The sequence below is a fragment of the Osmerus mordax genome, chromosome 5 (genome assembly GCF_038355195.1).
Source record: "Osmerus mordax isolate fOsmMor3 chromosome 5, fOsmMor3.pri, whole genome shotgun sequence".
NCBI classification, from domain to species: Eukaryota; Metazoa; Chordata; class Actinopteri; order Osmeriformes; family Osmeridae; genus Osmerus; species Osmerus mordax.
Window position 1 is genome coordinate 16,446,963 of NC_090054.1, and position 22,139 is coordinate 16,469,101.

The 22,139-nt window shown below is 37.8% G+C and overlaps 5 protein-coding genes across 7 annotated transcripts; 3 read left to right on the forward strand and 2 right to left on the reverse strand.

The window, feature by feature from the left end:
• Nucleotides 1-510: 510 nt before the first annotated feature.
• si:ch211-117n7.7 (Monoacylglycerol lipase ABHD12-like) lies at nucleotides 511-4,840 on the forward strand. 2 transcript variants are annotated; one of them, XM_067236107.1, is made up of 13 exons: nucleotides 511-687; nucleotides 811-932; nucleotides 1,020-1,125; nucleotides 1,300-1,419; nucleotides 1,592-1,622; nucleotides 1,717-1,762; nucleotides 1,986-2,115; nucleotides 2,367-2,404; nucleotides 2,584-2,663; nucleotides 3,390-3,472; nucleotides 4,055-4,133; nucleotides 4,301-4,425; nucleotides 4,511-4,840. In XM_067236107.1, exons 1-13 carry the CDS (start codon nucleotides 596-598, stop codon nucleotides 4,536-4,538), a joined length of 1,080 nt encoding a protein of 359 aa, XP_067092208.1. In that variant the 5' UTR covers nucleotides 511-595; the 3' UTR covers nucleotides 4,539-4,840. The 2 variants fall into 2 exon arrangements, with proteins under 2 accessions (XP_067092208.1, XP_067092210.1); XM_067236109.1 differs by having other exon boundaries at nucleotides 811-839.
• Nucleotides 4,841-5,269: 429 nt separating this feature from the next.
• Nucleotides 5,270-12,537, forward strand: tm9sf3 (transmembrane 9 superfamily member 3). The gene is made up of 15 exons (XM_067235834.1): nucleotides 5,270-5,434; nucleotides 6,595-6,790; nucleotides 6,962-7,084; nucleotides 8,023-8,183; nucleotides 8,270-8,347; nucleotides 8,494-8,625; nucleotides 8,746-8,912; nucleotides 9,004-9,098; nucleotides 9,215-9,345; nucleotides 9,514-9,653; nucleotides 9,909-9,977; nucleotides 10,081-10,227; nucleotides 10,366-10,449; nucleotides 10,627-10,703; nucleotides 10,891-12,537. Exons 1-15 carry the CDS (start codon nucleotides 5,339-5,341, stop codon nucleotides 10,956-10,958), a joined length of 1,764 nt encoding a protein of 587 aa, XP_067091935.1. The 5' UTR covers nucleotides 5,270-5,338; the 3' UTR covers nucleotides 10,959-12,537.
• A 49-nt stretch (nucleotides 12,538-12,586) lies between these two features.
• prdx3 (peroxiredoxin 3) lies at nucleotides 12,587-14,791 on the reverse strand. The gene is made up of 7 exons (XM_067235835.1): nucleotides 14,736-14,791; nucleotides 14,268-14,382; nucleotides 13,981-14,122; nucleotides 13,762-13,897; nucleotides 13,462-13,565; nucleotides 13,212-13,377; nucleotides 12,587-13,120 (listed from the first exon to the last, which is right to left on the reverse strand). Exons 1-7 carry the CDS (start codon nucleotides 14,769-14,771, stop codon nucleotides 13,070-13,072), a joined length of 750 nt encoding a protein of 249 aa, XP_067091936.1. The 5' UTR covers nucleotides 14,772-14,791; the 3' UTR covers nucleotides 12,587-13,069.
• A 155-nt stretch (nucleotides 14,792-14,946) lies between these two features.
• sfxn4 (sideroflexin 4) lies at nucleotides 14,947-18,421 on the forward strand. The gene is made up of 14 exons (XM_067236705.1): nucleotides 14,947-15,136; nucleotides 15,240-15,305; nucleotides 15,394-15,456; nucleotides 15,555-15,581; nucleotides 15,704-15,758; nucleotides 15,935-15,960; nucleotides 16,069-16,122; nucleotides 16,208-16,270; nucleotides 16,358-16,426; nucleotides 16,593-16,683; nucleotides 16,833-16,948; nucleotides 17,281-17,366; nucleotides 17,560-17,677; nucleotides 17,760-18,421. Exons 1-14 carry the CDS (start codon nucleotides 15,098-15,100, stop codon nucleotides 17,835-17,837), a joined length of 951 nt encoding a protein of 316 aa, XP_067092806.1. The 5' UTR covers nucleotides 14,947-15,097; the 3' UTR covers nucleotides 17,838-18,421.
• Nucleotides 18,422-18,508: 87 nt separating this feature from the next.
• On the reverse strand, nucleotides 18,509-21,761 carry dennd10 (DENN domain containing 10). 2 transcript variants are annotated; one of them, XM_067236703.1, is made up of 9 exons: nucleotides 21,323-21,761; nucleotides 20,873-21,069; nucleotides 20,690-20,769; nucleotides 20,455-20,603; nucleotides 20,221-20,332; nucleotides 20,031-20,131; nucleotides 19,778-19,885; nucleotides 19,480-19,574; nucleotides 18,509-19,333 (listed from the first exon to the last, which is right to left on the reverse strand). In XM_067236703.1, exons 1-9 carry the CDS (start codon nucleotides 21,366-21,368, stop codon nucleotides 19,166-19,168), a joined length of 1,056 nt encoding a protein of 351 aa, XP_067092804.1. In that variant the 5' UTR covers nucleotides 21,369-21,761; the 3' UTR covers nucleotides 18,509-19,165. The 2 variants fall into 2 exon arrangements, with proteins under 2 accessions (XP_067092804.1, XP_067092805.1); XM_067236704.1 differs by lacking the exon at nucleotides 19,480-19,574.
• Between the last annotated feature and the right edge of the window lie 378 nt (nucleotides 21,762-22,139).

A 22,139-nucleotide genomic window follows, 5' to 3' on the forward strand; every position in this document is an offset into this window, starting at 1 on the left:
ATGTGGTTCTTTTCTTTTTTAAGTTAGCTATAATGTTAATATTTCGTTATATCTCGAGTGAAGTAAACAAATTGACCGTACTCAAGTGTGCTTAGTCGTGTAATGCCATGCGAATGGAATACATTGAGATTTACATTTAGTCATTTAGCAGACGCTCTCATCAAGAGCGATTTACAGTACCGGGAATCGAATTGGCAACCTTCGGATTACTAGCCCGATTCCCTAACCGCTCAGCCACCTGACTCCCTATTTAATCGATTTAGCCTATATTTAGGTCCTATGTAAGTGGCGAGTGTGTCAAGGTCCTATGTAACTGTGTAAAGGTGGACTCCAAAATGCCTCGGTACATATTCTATGTAGGATCTTCAAATCACAAAGGACTACCTTAAACTTCCATCTATTCGAATTTGCATCATTTCCTTATTGGTTGATATTGATTCATTTGGGGTTGTAGGTGCAATGTCCCAAAGACGCAGACTACTTGTAGGCTAACCCATTTGCATGGTCTGAGTTTTAACTGTTGTAAAATTGTAGTTCACTGTTACAAATTAACAAAAAAGCAGATAGTTGTTAGTTGCTGAAAAGTCAAAGCAAAATGAGGAAAAGGACCAGTGACCGTGACGATGTTTCCAAATCGTCAGGGTCCAAGGTCCAACCTGTGGAAGTTGCCTCATCAAGTGTGAAACCGTAAGTATGCTAAATAAATGCTAGCTATTGTTTATAAGAAACAATGCACACAAAATGAATTTAAGTAAGTCAGCGAATATTTAATTTAGGAATAACGTCTTCTACCTCTCTCTCTCTCCCCAGCTCCAGCTGTTGGTTGTGGTTTAAAAGAGGTTTATTGGCACTTGTTGTTTTATACATTTCCGTGCCTTTTATGTTGCGACTATCCCCTGACTTTCTGACACATATAGTATATTCCCACAGAAGTAAGATTTTAAACATCAGCCTGTCTATTAACATAATAAAATAAGAAGACGTAACTGAACCCACTGAGTTTTGCTCCTCTTTTTCAGTCAGGGTCCCATTCTTAACTGATCTCAGCCAACCTGCTGACCTTTCTCTAAATCATACTGTGAACCTGTACCTTTCACCTGAAGAAGGAGTATCACTGGGTGTATGGTGAGTTGGAAATTTGTTATGATGAGGCACATGGAGAGATTATGTGGTCCATCTTGCCTACTACTAGGCTAATAAACTTAAGTGAAATTTAATGTTGTATCAATTTGTCACCAGGTGTATGCTCTATTTAAATATTCAGGATGTAATCCATTTTCAATGTGTCATTTTACTCAGGCACACAGTTCCTGAAAATCAGTGGAAACAGGCTCAGGGGAAGGACTTGGACTGGTATCATAGCTCTTTGGGAGGTGGAAGTCCAATTGTTATTTATCTACATGGAAATGGAGGTACAAGGTATCAGGATGATTGTAGGCCTATTCTTTGCTAAACATACTGCATATGATGGACATTGCTATACTTTTTCAGAAGACACTACAGGAATGATAATTAAGTTGTGTTCGTTACTTATACAACTGTTTGTGATCTTTGTTACCTATATCTGTGCTCATTGTGTTCATTCCAATAGGGCAGCAAGTCACCGTGTGGGACTAGCTAATGTAAGGGACTGCTTTTTACAAATCTCAGTTTTCTACTACATATTATAAGCCTACTATTTAAAAATAGGTGATTTATTCGCTGCTGTGTCCATAGGTTCTGAGTGCAGTAGGTTACCATGTTCTGGCTTTGGATTACAGAGGTTGGTGAATTAAATCTATTTAGTGAAGCTATTGTATGACGTAACATGTTTTTGCTTGGTTTGATACTCCAAGATATTTCAGATTTGTCATGTCCTAGGGCTGCCACTCTACTATTTTTGACCTCTTCTTCTGGTGTTGGTTTCCATCTGACTGGCTGCCACCTTGTGGCCACATTATGTCATACATGAGTTGTGTAGCCATTGACATTGGAAATTCTGTCAGGATTTGGAGATTCCTCAGGGAAACCCACTGAAGCTGGACTGACTACTGATGTCCTTCATTTGTATCAGTGGGTGAAAGCTCACAGCGGTAGCAGTCTGGTCTTAATTTGGGGACATTCCCTTGGCACTGGGTCAGTGGTAATCAATTATTATATATTTTTTAGGCAAATGGATGATCAATGTTTTCTGGTTCTGTATTGAGAGCTTTTACACATTTTCCTTGAAAAGTCCTTTGCTGGAACCTTACCTTTTACGCATACTGAATTGGTAAAAATGAACAAAAATTAGATTGCCCTGGCTACCACTACTTGTGTCAATTAAATAAATAATCGAAAAGGGCCTGAAGTAACTTCCGCTAATGCACCTCCTTATCTTAATGCAGAGTGGCCACAAACACTGCAGTCAAACTAATGGAACATGGTAGGTACAGAAATTCTACTTACGTTATGATTGGGGGGTTTTTCAGTTACAAAATGGAAAGACATCAAAAAAAAAAATTAACAATACAACACCAAACAAGTCATAAATTATCATAATATACATTTCCTGAATACTATTCTTCTGGTAGTGAGAATGTAATTACATTTTACATTTTAAAGGGGTGGTGGTTGATGGTGTGATTCTTGAGGGTGTATTCACAAATATTCGACAGCAAGGTGCCCATCATCCTTTCACCTGGGTGAGACACAGTATTTATATATGTATATATTTATAAAAATGTGTGTGTGTGTGTATATATATATATATATATATATATATATATATATATATATATATATATATATACCGTTCAAAAGTTTGGGGTCACTTAAAAATGTCCTTATTTTTCAAAGAAAAGCACTGTTTTCTTCAATGAAGATAACGTTAAATTAATCAGAAATACACTATACATTGTTAATGTGGTAAATGACTATTCTAGGTGGAAACGTCTGGTTTTTAATGAATATCTACATAGGTGTATAGAGGCCCATTTCCAGCAACTATTACTGTATGTGTTCGAATGGTACATTGTGTTTGCTAATTGCCTTAGAAGACTAATGGATGATGAGAAGGATTAGAATTAGAATGCCAAAGGTCTGCAATGTTGTAATTGCTGCAAATGGAGCATTATTTGACGAAAGCAAAGTTTGAAGAACAAAATGTATATTTCAAATACAAATAATTATTTCTAATAATAATAATAATTAACCTTGTAAATGTCTTGAATACATTTTCTATTCATTTTGAAAGTTATTTGATACATAAAAGTGTGAGTTTTCATGGAAAACACGAAATTGTCTGGGTGACCCCAAACTTTTGAACGGTAGTGTATATTATATTAATACATAAATATGGGTTAAATAGGACTTGTTCCAATTCTAATATAATCTGTTTGTTAACATATTTTATATCTTTCCACCCTTAGTTTTACTGGAGGTTTCCAGGCTTTGATTACTTTTTTCTGGACACATTGTCAAAGAACAATGTTATCTTCCCTAATGATGAGAAGTAAGTAAATTGTACGTTTGTATTCAAACACCGCCCATTTGCCTGTTTGAGAGGCACATATAGAAATCAATTCCAAATATGATCCATATACCATAACATGCACCATTTAAAATATTGTAGAAACCTGAGGAAACGGTCATGCTATTTGTTGACAGTCTGTGCTGATTAGCGCAAGGGTTTATGGGGCTGTTAGTTTTCATTTAATTATGTTTTTATAATGCTGTGTTCATGTTTTAGTCATTGTTGTGTTTCATGTTGTATGGGTTTTGGTATTTGTATGTCTAGGACAGTGTTGAGGACTTTTTTGTAATGTCACCATGACCTAGTTTGGGATGGGAATTGATGACGTCTGGTCAGTTTACCGGTTGAAAGTGTTAATAAAGTGTTAATAAACAGCAATCCTGTCGTTTTAAGGCATACATGTTTTTCTTAGAAAAAACTGAGACATCTCCGTCCGCATGATTGCTTCATGCCAGTTTGTCACAATATATATAATTCTTTATTCACCCTGACTGAAAATAATTATATATTTTTTTTGTATAATAATATTTGTATCACAGTTGGGCTTCTGTCTTTCTGCAGTTTAAAAAGAATCCTTAGTCCTCTATTAATTCTTCATGCGGAAGATGATCACATAGTCCCTATCCACATGGCTGAGCAGGTAAGATGAACATTTATCAGCAAAGTCTTTATTTTTGTCTTCTATCTGTTCATGTTTATAATAAGCATAATTCTAAAGCTGAATTACCCTCTCTTCAAATTAAACTCATATATAAAACTCTTAAATTGTCTAACTTCACAACTGCTACTTTTTACACTCCTTTAAAGCTGTATCAAATAGCGCAGAGTAACCAGAACTTAAAGAATCAAGTCAAAATGGTACCATTTAGTGGATCCCTTGGGTATAAGCACAATGGATTATACAAAGACCTTCACCTGCCAGACATAATTCGGTGAGAAAATGTTAAAGTTTGAAGTGGTTATTTTAATGCTATGCATTCCTACAATGTACGTAACTGTTTATCCTTTTCACAACAGTGAATTTGTTCTGTCACTGCACCAGTAATTCACCAGTGAATACACAAGACTCATCAGACATCACGATTCAGGTGATTTCAGGACACTGCCTGTGAAATATTGCTGCACGATTTTAGACTACTAGGCAACCCCTATGTATCAGTGTCATTGATCACCAGATTACAAACTTTTAGTAGTCAACAAGTTACAGCCCTGAAAGCATTCGGATTAAATGTATTATTATGCTGTGTAAATATGGCTGAGAATAACATTATGGTAAAACTGCAACCCTCTTCTAATGTTTAAGGAGTTTGATGTGTCTGGATTAAATACCCCAAAATAATTAAAGTGTCCTTTAAACAAATAACTTATCATTACTCTTTTTCTGAGAGAATGTCTGACTCAAGGAATTTATATATCTTATGAAGTTCTGTGGAGTTACTGTTTCCGGTCTTGATCACTGGAAAACTCGGTTTTCAAACATTGTTATATACATAATCAACCTATTTGTTGTGGCGTGAGTTAAGTCCGGTTTCATAAAATCACTTTACCAAAGGTAAAACGATGTAGTTCAAGCAATCAGATGACGTGGCTGAAGGTGGCGGACAGCGCAGCACACTAGTTTCAAAATTCAACAGCTTGCTCAACGTTTTTTCCTTTGGTTGGAGGAGACATACCATGTGACATCATTTCATCAATCAGGAGTGAGTGCGATTGTAAAGTGTGAGGCATTTACGCCATATGCGTCTGCAAGCATCCTAAAAAACTGCCACTGTCATACAACCAGGAAGAAGGTGGGATAGCCCTAACAAAGCTAACATCCCAAATCCGTGTAAACTTTCCCAGAAAATGATGGGGTCTTCCAGATGGAAGATTGCAGTGATGGTCTTTGTCTCTATTGCGGGGCTATTAATGCCTGTCGAATCTGATGAACACGAACACACGGTAAGAACATTTGAGGCCGATTGCAAATGGGAAGCCTTGCGTGTGCCGAAAATAATGGTCAGTTTTAGCTATAGTTAGCTACAGGAACTCGCTTGATTGTGATACTAGCATAAGTATCGGAATATAGCCAGCTATAGCAATGCAATTGGTGACTTGTCACATCCTACGTCTACGAAGAGTCCGTGGAAACAGTTCTGCCCTTACTGATTTGTTAGCAAGCTAGCGAGTCGCGTTAGCTAGACAGTACCTCGGTCGGGTTACTGTAGTGGTAGCTAGCTAACGACAATGTTAGCTAACTAGCTAGCACTGACAGGTAGAACGCAAGGATTTCGGAATAATCACAGATTTAACCAGATGCATGCACATACTCACTTGTAGTTGCTTTAGCTACTGTATATGGTTTAAATGTTGTCATTTCAGCAACGTATTACGTTAGTGGGCATAAGCAAACTACTGTAAATAGCAAGCGCACAATGTGAACGTCAGTGCAAGAAAGCAGCCAGGCGTTCGGGTCTTCGGGCCTCCCTCTCCAAAGCCATTGCAGAAGACCAATATAAATACATTAAAGTTGTGTTGTGTGGGGAAGTTGAGTGCTTGTAACGGTGGTAGCTTTACACACGATCGTTTGTGTATGACGTGTAGCCACAGCAACATCAATCTCTATCAGGTTTGTCAAGACAAGTTTGTGTAGCGACTTTACAGATTGCTTGCTAGCTGCAGAAGACCTAGCACTACAGTATTCGGCGATCCAATGTTAAATTTGCTATCGTGACCTGTACTGATAAAAACCAGGCAATGTCAGAAAATTGTAGTTGCATAGCCCTTGTAATCACTTTACTTAAAGACAATTTTGTGTTTACGTACAGTGAATACACGTTTGCGTATTTGACAATATTATACATAAAAATTCTGTAGCTAGTCTACCAGTGAATGCACACAACAACTTCATTTAGTGTTAACATACATTTGAAACATTTATAATTACCTAAAAAAGTTCCCAGTATGCAAATCAAGCCAAGGAAATAGTTTTGTCTGAATTGGTATGCTATAGTTATTATGGGTTGAATAACATGTCTTCAAGCTTTATGGAACCAGAAAGACAAGTGAAAAGGGTGCAGCATGTGTAGAGCTATGTATTTAATGTTTTCTTTTTTCAACAGTACATAGATAAAGAAGAGGTGGTTCTATGGATGAATACAGTGGGGCCTTACCATAACAGACAAGAGACATACAAGTATTTCTCCCTACCCTTCTGTGTGGGCACTAAAAAAACCATTAGCCATTACCATGAAACACTCGGAGAGGCGCTGCAGGGAGTGGAGTTGGAATTCAGTGGGTTAGACATCAAATTCAAAGGTATCTAATTTTCCACCATGAAGTCAGTCTTTACAGACTTACAGTAGATGTATTAACATGTCTTATACATAAAACAATTATTGGAATCCATTCTGTGGGCACAAGATTTCTTATTTATATGCAGTGTGCTATTTTGTGTATTACCTTATACCATTGTTTTTCTCTCAACAGATGAAGTCATGCAAACCACATACTGTGAAATTGAGCTGGACAGAGAGAAACGGGATGCTTTTGTGTATGCTATCAAGAACCATTACTGGTACCAAATGTACATTGATGACCTACCTATTTGGGGTGAGTGATGTTGGATTACAGGCCTGTAAAGTTACAACTTACCGTTCTAAGTTTTAACACTCCTTGTATGAGCTTATATTAACCTTTTTTTGCCAGTGGTTGACATATAACATTGATGACCATGATACTGGTGGTTCTTGTGTAAAGCTGATTTAGCAATGGTAATGAATATGAGTAATTTTCTTTTATAGATTTTTTAAGTAGGATTTGACTATGTATGTTCCCGTTTACATGGTACAGTTTCTTGCATTGATCATTTAACATACCAGTGCCTCATATATTTGTTTTTGTTTTACTTTTAGACAAAGTAAATCAAAAGCCATGACCAATAACTCTTACATTTATATAGGTTCATCTGTTATAGGGTTGGGTATTGTTCAAATTTTATCTATTGAAATTCTGGTTTAAGAAAATGAAAAAATACCTCAGTCAGATTAGTTTAAACAATTTTGCCTTTTTGTGCCCCATTTTGCCATTTTTGTTTCCTTTTGTCTGGTGATCATTTAATGGAGAGGCCGTAGAAGGCTAGATACTTTTTGGCTTTATATTTGAGCTGTAAAGTCAACCAATCAGCCTGTAGCCAATTGAAAGGCTCAACTGGGGGAGAACAAGTGACAGTGCGGAAGAAACCTCTTGCAAATTAGCAATTTTCCAATTTGGGAATTAGGAACCGGTTCTAAAATTGAACCAGTTCCAAACCGGTTCTAAAATAGAACCGGTTCTCGATACCCAACTCTAATCTGTTATTGAACCGGATGTTTGTGAACTGAAGGTGGGTCTAGAGGCCTTTGTCTAGTTATTACATACAATTGGAATTCAGTACTTCCTTATGGTTTACTCACTGAGAATCAATATAGACTTTGGCCCTAAATCCAGTTGCTGTGTTTTATACTAGCACCTTGCTATTACCAGTTTACTCAGCGTTGACCGTGTTGCAGGAATTGTCGGAGAGGCAGATGAAAATGGAGAAGACCATTACTTGTGGACTTACAAGAAACTGGAGATTGGCTTCAATGGAAATAGAATTGTTGATGTCAACTTGACCAGTGAGGGCAAAGTCAAGCTTGTTCCAAACACAAGAATTGCTATGTCTTATTCTGTAAGTGTTGTTATATTTCATATTCATTGTGTAAAATGGGATGGTACCACATTGGCAATAAGTCACAACCATCCATCTCATCATAGGTGAAGTGGAAGAAGTCAGACGTGAAGTTTGAGGACCGGTTTGACAAATACCTTGATCCATCCTTTTTCCAGCACAGAGTAAGTTGCTTTTTCACAGTGACATGTATGTAGATCCACAACCTGCCAAATATCTGCGCCGCTGTGAAATCTAGGAAGGGTTTTGATATGTTCTGTATGTTAATAAGATTTGTAATGTATTCTTCATTCATTAATTTATTATATAGATTCACTGGTTTTCCATCTTCAACTCCTTCATGATGGTGATTTTCTTGGTGGGCCTGGTATCCATGATCCTGATGAGAACGCTCAGGAAAGACTATGCCAGATACAGCAAAGAGGAAGAGATGGATGACATGGTATCTGTGTTTTTTTATAAACAGTACTGATGATTGCATATTATTTGCAGTAACAATGTCAAATCTTTCTGTGTGTCATTGGTCTTCGATATAACCTGATGGTATAACTTTGTACCATAGGACCGGGACTTAGGAGATGAGTATGGGTGGAAGCAGGTCCATGGAGATGTGTTCAGACCCTCCAGCCACCCCATGATCTTCTCCTCCCTCATTGGCTCCGGCTGCCAGATCTTCTCCGTCTCCTTCATCGTCATCCTCGTGGCCATGATTGAGGATCTGTACACAGAGTGAGTCATAAAAACAATGGATCAAAACCTTATGGATGCTGTATCTTACTCCTTACTCTTGTATGAACCCTGTGACCATTTATCTCTGCAGGAGAGGATCCATGCTGAGCACAGCCATATTTGTCTATGCCGCCACCTCTCCAGTGAATGGATACTTTGGTGGAAGTTTGTATGCAAAACAAGGAGGTGAGTTGGTTTCATATTAGTTCTGACGTGCCAAACCTCCACTTTCCTTTGAAAACAGGACAGTTCACACCCAATGAAGTGGACCTAACACCTTATATATCCATGTCATCGTGTAGGCAGGCGATGGATTAAACAGATGTTTATTGGAGCCTTCCTGATCCCAGCCATGGTGTGTGGGACAGCCTTCTTCATCAACTTCATTGCCATCTACTACCATGCCTCCCGAGCCATCCCCTTTGGTACTATGGTGAGTATTAAAAGTAAAACCCCTCCAGTTATGACCATTGCACAAACTGCAGGAAGCCCATTTAAATGAACCAATCCAGGAAAAGTCAACGTGGAATATTCACCAAACATTTAGAGGAGTATTTCCTCGATGCTCTCATCAATTTATCTGGTACTTTTTTCCCTTCAGATTGCTGTTTGCTGCATCTGCTTCTTTGTAATTCTGCCACTAAACCTTGTGGGAACCATTCTGGGAAGAAATTTGTCGGGCCAACCTAACTTTCCCTGTCGAGTTAATGCTGTGCCCAGACCGATCCCAGAGAAGAAATGGTACGAACATACTGACAAGACATGTCATTTGTTTGAGTTTTTGTTTCATTCAAACTTTAATCTCAAATAATTTTATATTCATGAGATATGACCTTTATTCTTTTATTGAACGTATATATGACTATAAATGACAGGCCACATCTTCCATGTCATTTTCAGGTCATATGAATGCAGCTTTGACTTTTAATAAATTCAGGTTGCATATGTATGCAAAACCAAATTGTGGTCAATAAGAAATGAACACATTTTTTCCAGGTTCATGGAGCCGGCTGTCATTGTCTGCCTTGGAGGAATCCTCCCATTCGGTTCAATTTTCATTGAAATGTAAGCCAGTCCTACACCTGTCAATAGGCTATGCAATTCCCAACATTTACAGTATATTAGACATTACATAAAGAAATATATATATTTTCTGCTCACCTTTCAGGTACTTCATCTTCACCTCATTCTGGGCCTACAAGATTTACTATGTGTATGGGTTCATGATGCTGGTCCTGGTGATCCTGTGCATCGTGACTGTGTGTGTAACCATTGTCTGCACATACTTTCTCCTCAATGCTGAAGACTACAGGTGGTGAGTAAAGGATCATTATTAGTCCATTTGCTTGTCCCACTATATTTAAGTTGGCACTGCTATGTGCAGATTAATATCAATTCATCAATAGAGGATTGTGTGTCTTGCAATTGAATGTTCCGTGTCTTTTTGTTACAGGCAATGGACAAGTTTCCTCTCTGCTGCATCCACTGCTGTTTATGTTTACATGTACTCCTTTTACTACTACTTCTTCAAAACTAAGTGAGTTCAACTGAATTTTCCCTTATTTCTTGCATGAAAATTAGTTATTTCATATTTGCACTGTTAAAGCAAATATTCTGGCTGTTGGAAAAATTATATTCAATCCCAGTGTTTTATTTTAACTGTAGTTATTGTTGTGTCTGTAACTAACCACTAAATCCTGCCTGGCTGTTTCAGGATGTATGGTCTGTTCCAGACATCCTTCTACTTTGGCTACATGGCTGTGTTCAGCACTTCCCTGGGAATCATGTGTGGTGAGTTCCGTGGACCCTTATTCACTTAATTTCAGGCCCCCAGCCTGGCAGGGATGTGCCAAGTATTCTAGCTGCATTCATGATTAGTATTCATGTCTGGGGCTTTGGAGTGTTTTCACTAACTAAAATATTTTTTATGACTCAGTGACTCAAAAAAAAGAAATCATAATGTACCTTACTTTTTCAGGGGCTGTTGGGTATATGGGAACAAGTGCCTTTGTGAGGAAGATCTACACAAATGTGAAAATTGACTAAGAAGCAAGTTACCACAGAGTTCCATGGATCAGCCTAAGAGCTTTTCCCAACTGAAGCCGAGGGCACAAGTAATTTTTTTGTTTGCAGGAAGAGATTGTGCTATCTCACTTTGTACAAATGTAGTTTTCCATTTTCTGAATGAATTTCAATGTTGCAAAATGAAATCCACCTTGATGAACAAGAGTACATTTGCAGACAATACACTAACTTTGGTTCTGTTTTTATCAACTTCTTTCAAACAATATTGTGGGGAAAATGTAACATGGCTTCTTAAATCTTTCAAACTCAGTCCCACCCAACACCGAGAACACAGATCTTTATTGATGGTATAGTCTAGCTCTCTTCAGTGAAGAGGCCGAAGTGTATAGAAAGCCTTTGTTCTATTGTATTAGAATATTGGAAAGGTGGGTTTGCGTCCATGCTCTGATTTGATTCTATTTTGTATTACGGAGTCACTCAGAGTTCCGTGTTGTTCATGTATGTTGGTCTCCACATACAGCTACACCTATTCATAAAATGTTCATCCATGGTAAATCTGGATGTTACTTGCAGAGTAGACACAATTTCCATATATTGACAATTATATCTTAGTTCCCAAATACAGTAGTGGACATCCATCCCACCTAAGGACAAATATTTTAGCTCTGTTGTAGTTAACTGTACAAATAAAAAGAAGTAAACCAATAAAAACAGGATCAATGCTTTTGAGGTACAGTTTAAATGACAGATTGTTTTAAATGGATGTTTGATGTGATCCAATCCCTGTTTAGTCTTATGTTTTCTTAATGTTTGGGTTTGAATGAAGTCTACTTGTAAAGATAATATATGGATAGGGGGAAATGTGTATATAACCTTAATAATGTACCTTTAGATGTAGATCCCAAATGTATTTTGGTTGTACAGATTTACTACAGGGTGTTTTTTTTAATGAATCATTCAGTTATAAACAAAAAAGATTTTGGTTTGGTGCGTTGGGGATGGGGCGGGTGGCACTCTTTCATCTTGCCTGAACTTGCATGAACCTCTCATTAAATTGTATTTTCTTTGCCAGTTATAGTTTAGTTTTTTTTTTTATTCCCCTGGTGCGTGCATCTCTTGTGCTCTCGCAGGTTCAGAAATTAAAGGCAAGTTTTGTTGACTTTGCTCTGCTTGCAGAAGAGGTGTATTGACACTTCTGTCATTTTGGTTATGTATTTTATTTAAAGCTTTAAAAGGCTTTCCATTTTTGGTCAGCTGTTTTCTCATCTTTTGTTACCATAAACTGAAACGTGAATGTCAGATGGAATGAGGCAGTTGCTGAATTTCTGCAAACATACTGTACAAAGTTAGATTTATGTACACTTAACTAGATGTTTTCATAGCTACATACAGTGCTGCAGAGTGTTAAAAGCTTTTTTCCATTTTGTTGTGTAAATACAGTATGTTCCTTGTATGAGAAGTGGCAATGCCTTTTTTTCTAATTTCAATTTTTCCCCTCACTGAAGTTGATTTTGGCACCTCACGTGTACCATATGTCTGGCATTTTGAACCTGCATATTAACTTGCTGTAAAAAATAAACAAAATAAACTTGTTTATGTACAGGGGTTATTTATGCCTGGTTTATTAATGAATGTTATCAGGCACAGAATGTTTGAACCAGACCATTTTTTTATATATTTTTTTCTTTACAAGCCAGAGTGTAAGACACTAGGGGGAGGGTAGAGACATTGTATGGTCATATTTTGAAGAACAGAATTAAACGGCTGTGATATATAAATATTTCATAATATAATTCCATGTAAGAGGTCTGCATATACAATTTAGACCATAATCTGAAATCCAACAATGCATCTCAATTTGCTTTGATCTATAAAGAACCTAACATGTATATAACTATTACAGACTACTGAAGTCTCAGCATTCACCCACTGATAACCAGAAGAATGAGTGTAACTTAGCCAAATGACTCAAAAGTCATATATATTTGCATACAAGTAGCAAGTCTTGCACTGAAAACCTGAATTAAATTTAAAAAAAGTGCCGGTTACTCCTGCTAGGATGAAGATGTCACAAAATGTATCATTCTAAATGTATTTCGGTCCACATTTGATTTCAGTTGTGGGATGGGTGTCTAGTTAACTTTTTCAAAGTACTCCTTGGAACCATCAGGGGTGGGCTTGATCTGAAAGACACATGAAACAATATTGTAAAATGGTTTTCAATTTGTGTAAGGCTGTGGCAGAATAGCGGCTGTAGGTCAGGTGTGTTCTCACCGTGGGGGAGTCTGGAGTCCAACTTGCTGGGCACACTTCACCATGGGTCTCCACGAACTGGAAGGCCTTCACCAGACGGAGGGTCTCCTCTACACAGCGGCCTACCGGCAGGTCATTCACACTCATGTGCTTCACCACACCGTTAGGGTCAATGATGAACAGACCCCTAATAAGAAAAATGCAAGTTTCATCAGAATGTGAATCTATTGTTGAAACATTAACTTAAATTGCATCAAGCTACATGCTCTACCTCAGTGCAATGCCTGGACCCTCTAGAAGAACTCCATAGTCTCTTGAAACCTGTTTGGTGAGGTCTGCCAGCAGAGGGATGTGGATGTGACCCAAGCCTCCAGTCTTCAGATGGAAAAATGACCGATTAGAGAAATACTGTTGACATTTAAGTAATTTGAATTTTCAACACGTACCAATCTAAGCTCTGTCTCCTCTAATGCTGTGAGATGTGTGTGAGGGTGAAAAGTAAGCACCATTCTGCTTCTATCAACCAATGTCTGCCATTTAGGGTTTGATGATGGACTAGTTCTCAACATACCTTACGTGGGGTGTTTATCCACGCAAGGTGAGTGAAGTGGGAGTCCACAGACACACCCACAACTTCACAGTTGATGTCATGGAACTCATTGGCCTTGTCACTAAATGAGATGATCTCTGTCGGGCAGACAAATGTGCTGAAACGGAAAAAAGCACCAATGATCATACACAAATGTACACAGACATCACGCACTTCTACAGATAAGTCGACAGCACTCACAAATCGAGGGGGTAAAAGAAAAGGACCAGGTATTTGCCCTTGAAGTCATCTAGGCTCATCTCCTTGAACTCTCCATTGTGGACAGCTGTTGCTTTGAAATGGGGTGCATGCTGAGTGACAGCTGGAGCCCACCTGGAAGCGACTAAAGGAAAGATCAAACCAAAAGAGTAATCACTCGCAGGCCTACTTCTCTAGCAATATACTAGTTTATAAATATACGTATACATTTAAAAATGAATGTGTCATTACATGTGGGACATTGTTTTCAGCTGTCATTCCATACTTACTGGTTGAAAAACTGGCTTTTTTAAGAACAGGAAAACTAAGACTTCCTGCGGTGCCATTTACTAATGATGTTCCATGTGGACAGGTGCCGACTTTAACTCCTGTAGAAACCCTTGCCTAACGCCATGAGTGACACAGATATTGCATTATTGTCGAGCATTACTTTGATGGCCAGACTGTTTCTAAATGTTATTTTGCAGACTGTATACCGAACAATGTGTATTTATATTTTTTTACTGGGACACAAATTAGAAGCGGAATTAATTCAACGATCTTACTGCTTACTAGCATTAGCTATTCGCTGCCTGCCATTATGCTAAACTTGACTCCGTTAACAAGTAATCGTTGAATGGAGCTAGATATGCGTAAACATCTAATATCATACGCAACCAAAATCAACTGTGACAATTACAAATGATAACAGTAATTGTTACTTCAAAATCTACTTTATGATGACTACGAGAACTTACAGAGGTCCTCAGTAATCTTCCGATGGTGGCTGCCATTTTCTGCTATGACAAGAAGAACAGTTTAATGGAGTTTTACACATCATACACTTGGTTTGCGCAGAGGGTTGTTGAATAACATTCCTATTTTAAAACTGCGCAACTTGTATGTTGGCTTGACGCTCATGAAACTGGTGTAAACACGCCCACTTATCACGTGATTGTTTCAGGAAGAGGTTTGTAAATAGAGCTTGACCTCAAACACATGTCCTGCTCCTGACTAGGACCCCACTGAACAGTTAGTTGTACTCCCGTAAAATAATGCCATAGGGTTATAAACAGCCAGAGAGTTAGCCAAAGACAATCAATAAAGATTGGTGGCAAAAATGGATCCTAACTTGCAGTATTGGAAAAGCCAAGGCAAGGTAGTTAACTTGCAACAGATTTTTGGCAACAATACCGTAAACAGTGTTCCAAGAGAAACATTTTCGAGAAATGTCAGATTTAAATGTGTTCATTCTTTTACAGTCGTTCTTCAGTCGTTTACGCCTGTGGTTCGATCTTCTTGATCCAAGTTATTTGCTCTCCTCCGACGTGAGTATCCTTACCGGCCCTTTTGATGGATTTTTTACCGACACATGAAGTGTCGTCAACCAAATTGTTGTAATCATTGTTTTTTTAGGCTGAAATAAAAAAGGCTCGTGTCCTCATTGCCACTGGGGAAAAATTGTCGAATGATGACACGGTAATTTACTGTTCATAGCTAATTTAACCACGCATTTTGTGTCGTTATACTGATTAAGTGTTTTAAGTTCATCATCTTGGTCTGTTTTTCTTCTCTAGCTAGTGAATGCATGGAAGCTTTCTCTGGTAAGTGATGATATTTTATGACCAATATTTATTTATTTTGATTATTTGTGTAATTTGTTAGAAAGACATGGGTGTGTACCTGTATAATAGTTCAATGTATTTATCAGTGCCTCTATTTGCAGTCTTCTGTCCATGCTGATACTGGTGCTGTACTACCAGTTGTTTTTCGTCCTCAAGGTATTGTAGGAAAAAACCTTCTCTAAGTAATCTTACTTTATTTGAACTGGAAGCTTACTAAGTGTGGTTGCCTAATTAAGATGTACTAGTGATGCTATACGAATACTGTGTCACTGCTGCATTATGCCTGATTATTTTAAAGTAATGTCTGCAATATATATATTTTTTATTATCAGCTCTGTTTCCTATATCAGCCCCTTTGGTAAGTAACAATTTTATTGAGGACATTTAACTACGAACTCAGCTGTAATATCTTTACTATTTGATGAACAAGAACAGCTAACTCTGCTAATGTGTGTTCCATTCTTAGATTGTGGCCAGTTTTTTGCCACATAGTGGAGTTAAACCAGCTCTGTTTTGGCAGGTGAGGAATCTACTGCTGATCATCTATTCCACATATAAAGATAAACCATAAAAGTTTATTAATAATCAAAACGTGCATTTTCTAGTTTTTGTTGCAGAGTTACAATGCTGGATTCAATTTTGCTAACAGGAACTCATCAGCTGAGCAGGTACTATTTTTTTTTAATCAAGATGTCCCACTGTGTTTTCCTTGTGTTGTACCATGCATTATATTGATTATGTTGTCTCACTGTCAGGGAAGAAATACTTCAATGAAGCAGGTTTTGTTGCTTGTTGGATCAGTGGCATATTCAACATGTGCAGGGGTGCGTACAGCTTGACCAAGCTTCTTTTTTTTAATGTATCGTATGTTGTCCTGTCATTTGTCCACTTCTTATATTAAACTGTTTGACACAGTATTGTCAATTGAAGGGTAGAGTGGATATCAAATGCCTTAGGTTTTTAGTAATGTGTAATTGTCATGTTTTTTAGGCAATTCCACAAATAGTTGTACAGCGCCTTGGCGTGATCAACCCACCTACCCAGGTTTTTTTTAGGTCAGTATTGCCAGTGCCCCTCTCAGGTAAGTTCTTTGTATTTATGTAAGAAACTCTTTTTAATCCACTTATCCCACATGTTATAAGTATACTGGCAAACAATGTCTGACACTTCCTTAATTTTGAGTGATATTAATCTACTGACTGTGTCTTGATTATGATTGTAATCCTCTAGTTGCCCTGGCCTACTTTAATGTGCATGTTGTCAGAAGTGAGGAGTCTGAAAATGGAATTCTGGTGTTTGATTCCAATGGAAATGCTGTTGGCACCTCCAAGGAAGCTGGAGCAAAGGCAAGTGAAGATCATTCAAGTTAACCCTTGTGTTATCTTCGGGTCATTCTGACCCATCAGTCATTGTGACCCACCGTCGTATTGCGACAGATTTACCGCATACAAAGACAAAGTGAAGCTTTTTCTTTTAACAGCTAGGCTGTCTCAGACCCCCCACATTGCAAAGGTTAAAAGAAAATTATTTTAATTTGTTTTTGTATCGGGTAAAATTGGGTAAACACAACGATGATTCGTTATGAACCTTTGGGTCATGTGACCCGAAGGCAGCACGAGGGTTAAATAAATTAAAAAACATGAGAATAAATGTTAAAATTGTATGTTTTTTTGTTTAGGCCGTGCAGGACACAGCTCTGTCCAGAGCTATACTTTTAGGCACTACGGCTGCTGTTCCTAATCTCCTGGTGTTTTTTTCAAAAACGTGAGTCTTTCTTATTATGTTAACAGCTCTGTAATTTTGGCACGGACATACCTATTATTGTATTGTCTTGCATTATGATATAAAGGCATTTGTTTACATTCTCAGCATATCAGATTGTATGTATTGCCTTTAGCCTTTCATAAATGTTATCTTCGGTATATTTTAAAATGTGCTAAATTTCCTGTTATTTCAGAGCAAAACTTTTGACCAGGAGCCCTCTGTTGGTTGCCCCTATTCGTCACATCAGCACTGCATTAGTCCTTGGCCTAATGATCCCAGTATCCTTCAGTCTCTTTCCTCAGCTTGGAACTGTAAGTCTTAGAGAACTGTTATATGTGCTTATATGTGCCACACTGGAGTACACACCTCAATATAATCATTTTTGTTTTACAGATTAAAAGGGAAAAGCTAGAAAAGGAGTTGCAGGCTGCTACAATTGATGGCCAGCTATTCTACCACAGGGGGCTGTGAGGAAGGATAACAAAGGCCTGACATCAAATCATCACCAAACTCTGTAGATTTGGTAGAAATAAGAATCACACCAATGAAATTAGACACAGTTTATGGCTGCTTTGTGTACCTGATAAATACATTTGTCATATTTCCCAGTAACAAACACTTATGAAAGAAGTAAGAAGACAATACATTTTAGATAATTGTTACATAACAACAGCTTGCCATCACCAGACCAGTTGTTAATGCGTATTAGTTTGGAACCTCTCAATTAATATCCGATTCCTTCGAATGGGCGTTATAAACGGGTGCAAACCAAAATGCCTCAGGACGCGATTGGATACAAGCGATGAAATACAATTGTACAACAATTAATCTTTTAAGATTTTTCTCGTGTTTGCAGGATTGTTTAATTCTGTTATTGCTCATTATTTATTTGTAGGAAACATGCACTTGTAAAGGGTTGGAAAAATATGAACTCTTTGAACAATTTTTGGTGTCCAATAGTGTGATAAGCTACTTAGTAGTACTGTTAATACACATTATGCCTGTAACATTTATGAAAAATATAATAATTTACTACTAAAACAATTATGCACTTACATATTGGACTGCTTCTTAGGAATTGACACAGACAACTTTAGGCAACAATTGTATGATAAGCCACAAAGAAACTCAGCACTTCTGTGTTCTGCACAAAGCACATACCAAATTTCATTTTTAACAAACAATCATAATTTTAACAATCACGAGCAGTGAATAAGTGATTAACAGGCTGTGTGAGGATTAGATTGGTTATGACACTTTTGGTAATTTACATTTCCAAACATTACTTAATGTATATAATTGTAAGAAAGTAATGATAATTGCATACGGTATGCAATGGCCAAATATGTAGCAAAATATGCATTATCCATATATTTTCTAAAACATTTCTATCATAAGATAATCAAAGGTATATGGAATGTTTAGAGGTACATCCTTGTTTTCAAGACTGTCCTTTCACTGCAGTGTTGCATTTCTGTGCTTGGGGGACTAGCAGGTGATTAAGCATGAATGTTGCTCATACCTACAGCGTAGGCACATTATTATTACTCGAATGATCAATGAAATAGCGACATTCCACTATGACATCACTTGCACTAAATACATCGATATGACTGTAAGGATCTGCTACTCTTCTTTGAAAGCTAAAACATCATATTTGCTTGTCTAAGGAATTCAAGAGTTTGGAAAGAAAAATGATGTCCGTAGTACTTGTTCACAATGTATTCTCATATTGACGAATGCCCATGCTGATATTAGGAGACATTGCATTCAGTAGTTAAGTAAAGGAAGACAGGTGGTCATATCTTCAGGAGCTGCTCAGCAGCTGCCAGGTGAAACAGGAAGTTCTCGGTTGCAGGTGGGAGGTGATGACGCTTTAAAGTGTCCAGGGTGATTTTTGAGTTGTCCGACTCGTCAGCAAGGGCCACAAGATTGGTAAGGATCTCTCTTGTCTTCACAGAAATGTCCTGAAAATGAAATGAAGTACAAAATGAATATATTGTTTTTCTAAAATATAAAAATGCCACAAAATGTACACAACACATACTTTAGTCCTGTCAAGTAGTCTATAGAACCAAAGAGATTATAGAATATTATTTGTGTGAAATGTCACCTTGATAACCTGCCCATCTGTTCTGTCGGCATCCTCTGCTGACTGAACAATGAATTGGCCAATGTCCTTGTGCAACTTCCCCATAGCCAAGGCTTCTGTGGTGTGAAACTAGATCTCAACACAAAATCCTGTAACCAGGGTCTACTAGTTCCTAAAGAAACCTCCATAGATGTACTTCTGGATATCTGAGTCTAATCAACTGATATATCTCCATACAACAAGACAGAATGGTTAGTTAGGAGCTGACTTGTGGATAAGTTGGTTAACTTTCTTTCATTTTTTTAGGGCAGTCACAAACCTTTGGCATTATGAGATACTGTGATCTCGCTGTCTGGGAGGTTCACATACACATCAAACAAATCGGTTCTGTTGCTGACTTCGGAATCAACAAATCCTGCAACATATCCTACATAGAAAGGGAGCATATGGGTGTATTATTATTTATTTCCCTCAGTATTTTTTTTTTTTTCAGGATCCAAATGCAGATCGTGGTTTATCACTGAGCACTAGACTGAGCATCTCCAATAATGATACCCATTAACCTTTCTAACCTGTGCACATCTTCAAATCTTCAAGCTCAATGTCACTCAGGTGGACATAGGGGTGCAGAATGGACCAGTCTTTTCGGTGCCACATCAAGGCTGGAAGAACTCTAAATATTAGAAATAACTTCTCATTAATTTGCCAATAGGGACAAAGTAAACATGCAGAAAAAATCTTATTTTATGTCCATTTAGTCACCTTGTGAACTCCAAAAGTGCTTCAACACGTGGATGATGGACCACAATCCTTTTCTTCAGCATAAGGGCTGTGTACAGTATGATGGTCTCCATCCCAAACTGGGACACCACATCTGAAATGTAATCACATCAGATTAGACTATTTTAATGATAGCTGTGCATTTGAATCCCGTTCTCTGTTGATTTGGCTTCTTGAAGTGGATTTAATTTATCTCTTTATAAGTGTGATGTTTACCCTTAATTGAGCCTGCAGAGTATGCCTTTCTGACATCATAATCTTTTATAAGAAAGGAGCCATTCTCATCACTCTGGCAAATGCCTTTGGTGAGGACTGCAATGTACCCCTCCATCATTTTCACTGGGCTGCCATGTTTGATGTACATCCTGACAAACAGAAAAATAGCCATGGCTGACATTGCATTTGATTTAAGCTGTAAGAGACATAACATAAAAACTTGTGTAAGCTTTACCTGCATAGTACTCTGCTGAATGCTGCATACTTTTCAGGGTTGAAGTCTTTAGATGTGACAACCATTGAAAAATGGGTGACCTAAATGTGTAAATCAAATATGACATCAAAAATTAAGTAATGTGTTATCAATCTGTGTAGAAACTTAGGTAGTCGTGTATGGTACCTGTGTGGCCCTACTTACCTTTTTAAGGGCAGTGGGTTCTTGCACTTCGACAGTGGATATGTAGTACCAGGTTCGGCAGAACTGGCCAAAAACAAAAGTGTGTAACCCTTTTCTGCCCTGTGTCAGACAGCACTTGCTGAGCAAGACCTCCCGCAACTCTGGTTTGACAGATGGGTAGCACCAAACCCACAAGGTGTCTGCGTTGACATCCTTCTCTATGAAAGGTCGAAACAGGTATGCAATCACTACACCAAATATTTTTCCCGATTAACAGTTGATTGTCTTATTTAACAGCTAACAGCTTGTAACATTTTTCATTAATCGAATGGATGTGAAGGTTCTTTCACATTGTAGTCATGTGATTCCAACTGCAGATCTGTAGCTACTGCTTCTGATTTCGTTTCAACACGCATCAATCTATAAGGTATTCACGCTTAACAGTAAACTTTACGTTACCAAAATCCTTACCAATCAATCCAACACTTAGCATCAGCTGTGTCTCAGGAGATGCCATATTCCATCCCTATGGGAAGAGTATCTAATACAGGAGATACTTGAATGTAGGAAGATGATGTTTTAGGGTAGAACTATCGAGCTGGCTCTTAACTCGTGATTGTCAACACCCGCAAACTTGATAAACGTAGTTAATATTGAAAAGTTTCCGTCTTCCTTTAGCGAATTGGTGCAAGTGATGTAAATAAATTGTAAATATAGCTCGTTGTCCAACTTTCTGAGTCCAGCTCGCCTTCCTTCTTCCTGAATCTGCTTCTTCTACGGTAAATTTGAATTGTTGTTGCTATAGATAGTTTTACGATCGCATTTAAACAAACAACGTTTTAAACTTGTATAAGGTGCCCTTAGAAAGTAATACACATTTAAAATGTGTCAATGTTGACATTTTAATATATGGCACCGAAAAGAACACGAGATAAACACATGACAATTCCGCTTTCTGGTCAAAGAAGCTATGCTTCCCCCTGCTGTAGTAGTGGTGTAATAACAATGTAGATCCAACATAAATACTACATATTAGCAATATTAACACTAACTGTAGTACACAACAAAAAAAATGATTATCCAACTCACAGACCTTAAATTATATTTATTCAATTAAAAACAACGCGTTTTAACCAAGCTGAAATAGCATCGGTAAACGTAAGGGTACAATATACAAACACCAGTTATACTGGCCAACCTAAATTCTAGAACTCTTTCTCTTTCTATCCTGGACAATCTAGTTGATGTACATCTAGCTCCTCCAACGCTTACCGGAAGTCCACCACGG

Coding starts and splice junctions, on each gene's coding strand:
- si:ch211-117n7.7 (XM_067236107.1), top strand. CDS start 596: ATGAGGAAAAGGACCAGTGACCGTGACGATGTTTCCAAATCGTCAGGG. Junction 1,420..1,591: donor CATGGAAATGGAGGTACAAG/GTATCAGGATGA, acceptor TCATTCCAATAG/GGCAGCAAGTCACCGTGTGG. Junction 1,763..1,985: donor TCTGGCTTTGGATTACAGAG/GTTGGTGAATTA, acceptor AAATTCTGTCAG/GATTTGGAGATTCCTCAGGG.
- prdx3 (XM_067235835.1), bottom strand. CDS start 14,771: ATGGCAGCCACCATCGGAAGATTACTGAGGACCTCT. Junction 13,898..13,980: donor TTCTTTTACCCCCTCGATTT/GTGAGTGCTGTC, acceptor TTTCCGTTTCAG/CACATTTGTCTGCCCGACAG. Junction 13,378..13,461: donor GGTCCAGGCATTGCACTGAG/GTAGAGCATGTA, acceptor TTTTCTTATTAG/GGGTCTGTTCATCATTGACC.
- dennd10 (XM_067236703.1), bottom strand. CDS start 21,368: ATGGCATCTCCTGAGACACAGCTGATGCTAAGTGTTGGATTGATTG. Junction 20,770..20,872: donor AACCCACTGCCCTTAAAAAG/GTAAGTAGGGCC, acceptor TTACACATTTAG/GTCACCCATTTTTCAATGGT. Junction 20,333..20,454: donor CTCTGCAGGCTCAATTAAGG/GTAAACATCACA, acceptor ATTACATTTCAG/ATGTGGTGTCCCAGTTTGGG.
- tm9sf3 (XM_067235834.1), top strand. CDS start 5,339: ATGATGGGGTCTTCCAGATGGAAGATTGCAGTGATGGTCTTTGTCTCT. Junction 9,099..9,214: donor TTTGTATGCAAAACAAGGAG/GTGAGTTGGTTT, acceptor GTCATCGTGTAG/GCAGGCGATGGATTAAACAG. Junction 9,346..9,513: donor CCATCCCCTTTGGTACTATG/GTGAGTATTAAA, acceptor TTTTCCCTTCAG/ATTGCTGTTTGCTGCATCTG.
- sfxn4 (XM_067236705.1), top strand. CDS start 15,098: ATGGATCCTAACTTGCAGTATTGGAAAAGCCAAGGCAAG. Junction 15,137..15,239: donor ATTGGAAAAGCCAAGGCAAG/GTAGTTAACTTG, acceptor ATTCTTTTACAG/TCGTTCTTCAGTCGTTTACG. Junction 16,684..16,832: donor ATTGCCAGTGCCCCTCTCAG/GTAAGTTCTTTG, acceptor GTAATCCTCTAG/TTGCCCTGGCCTACTTTAAT.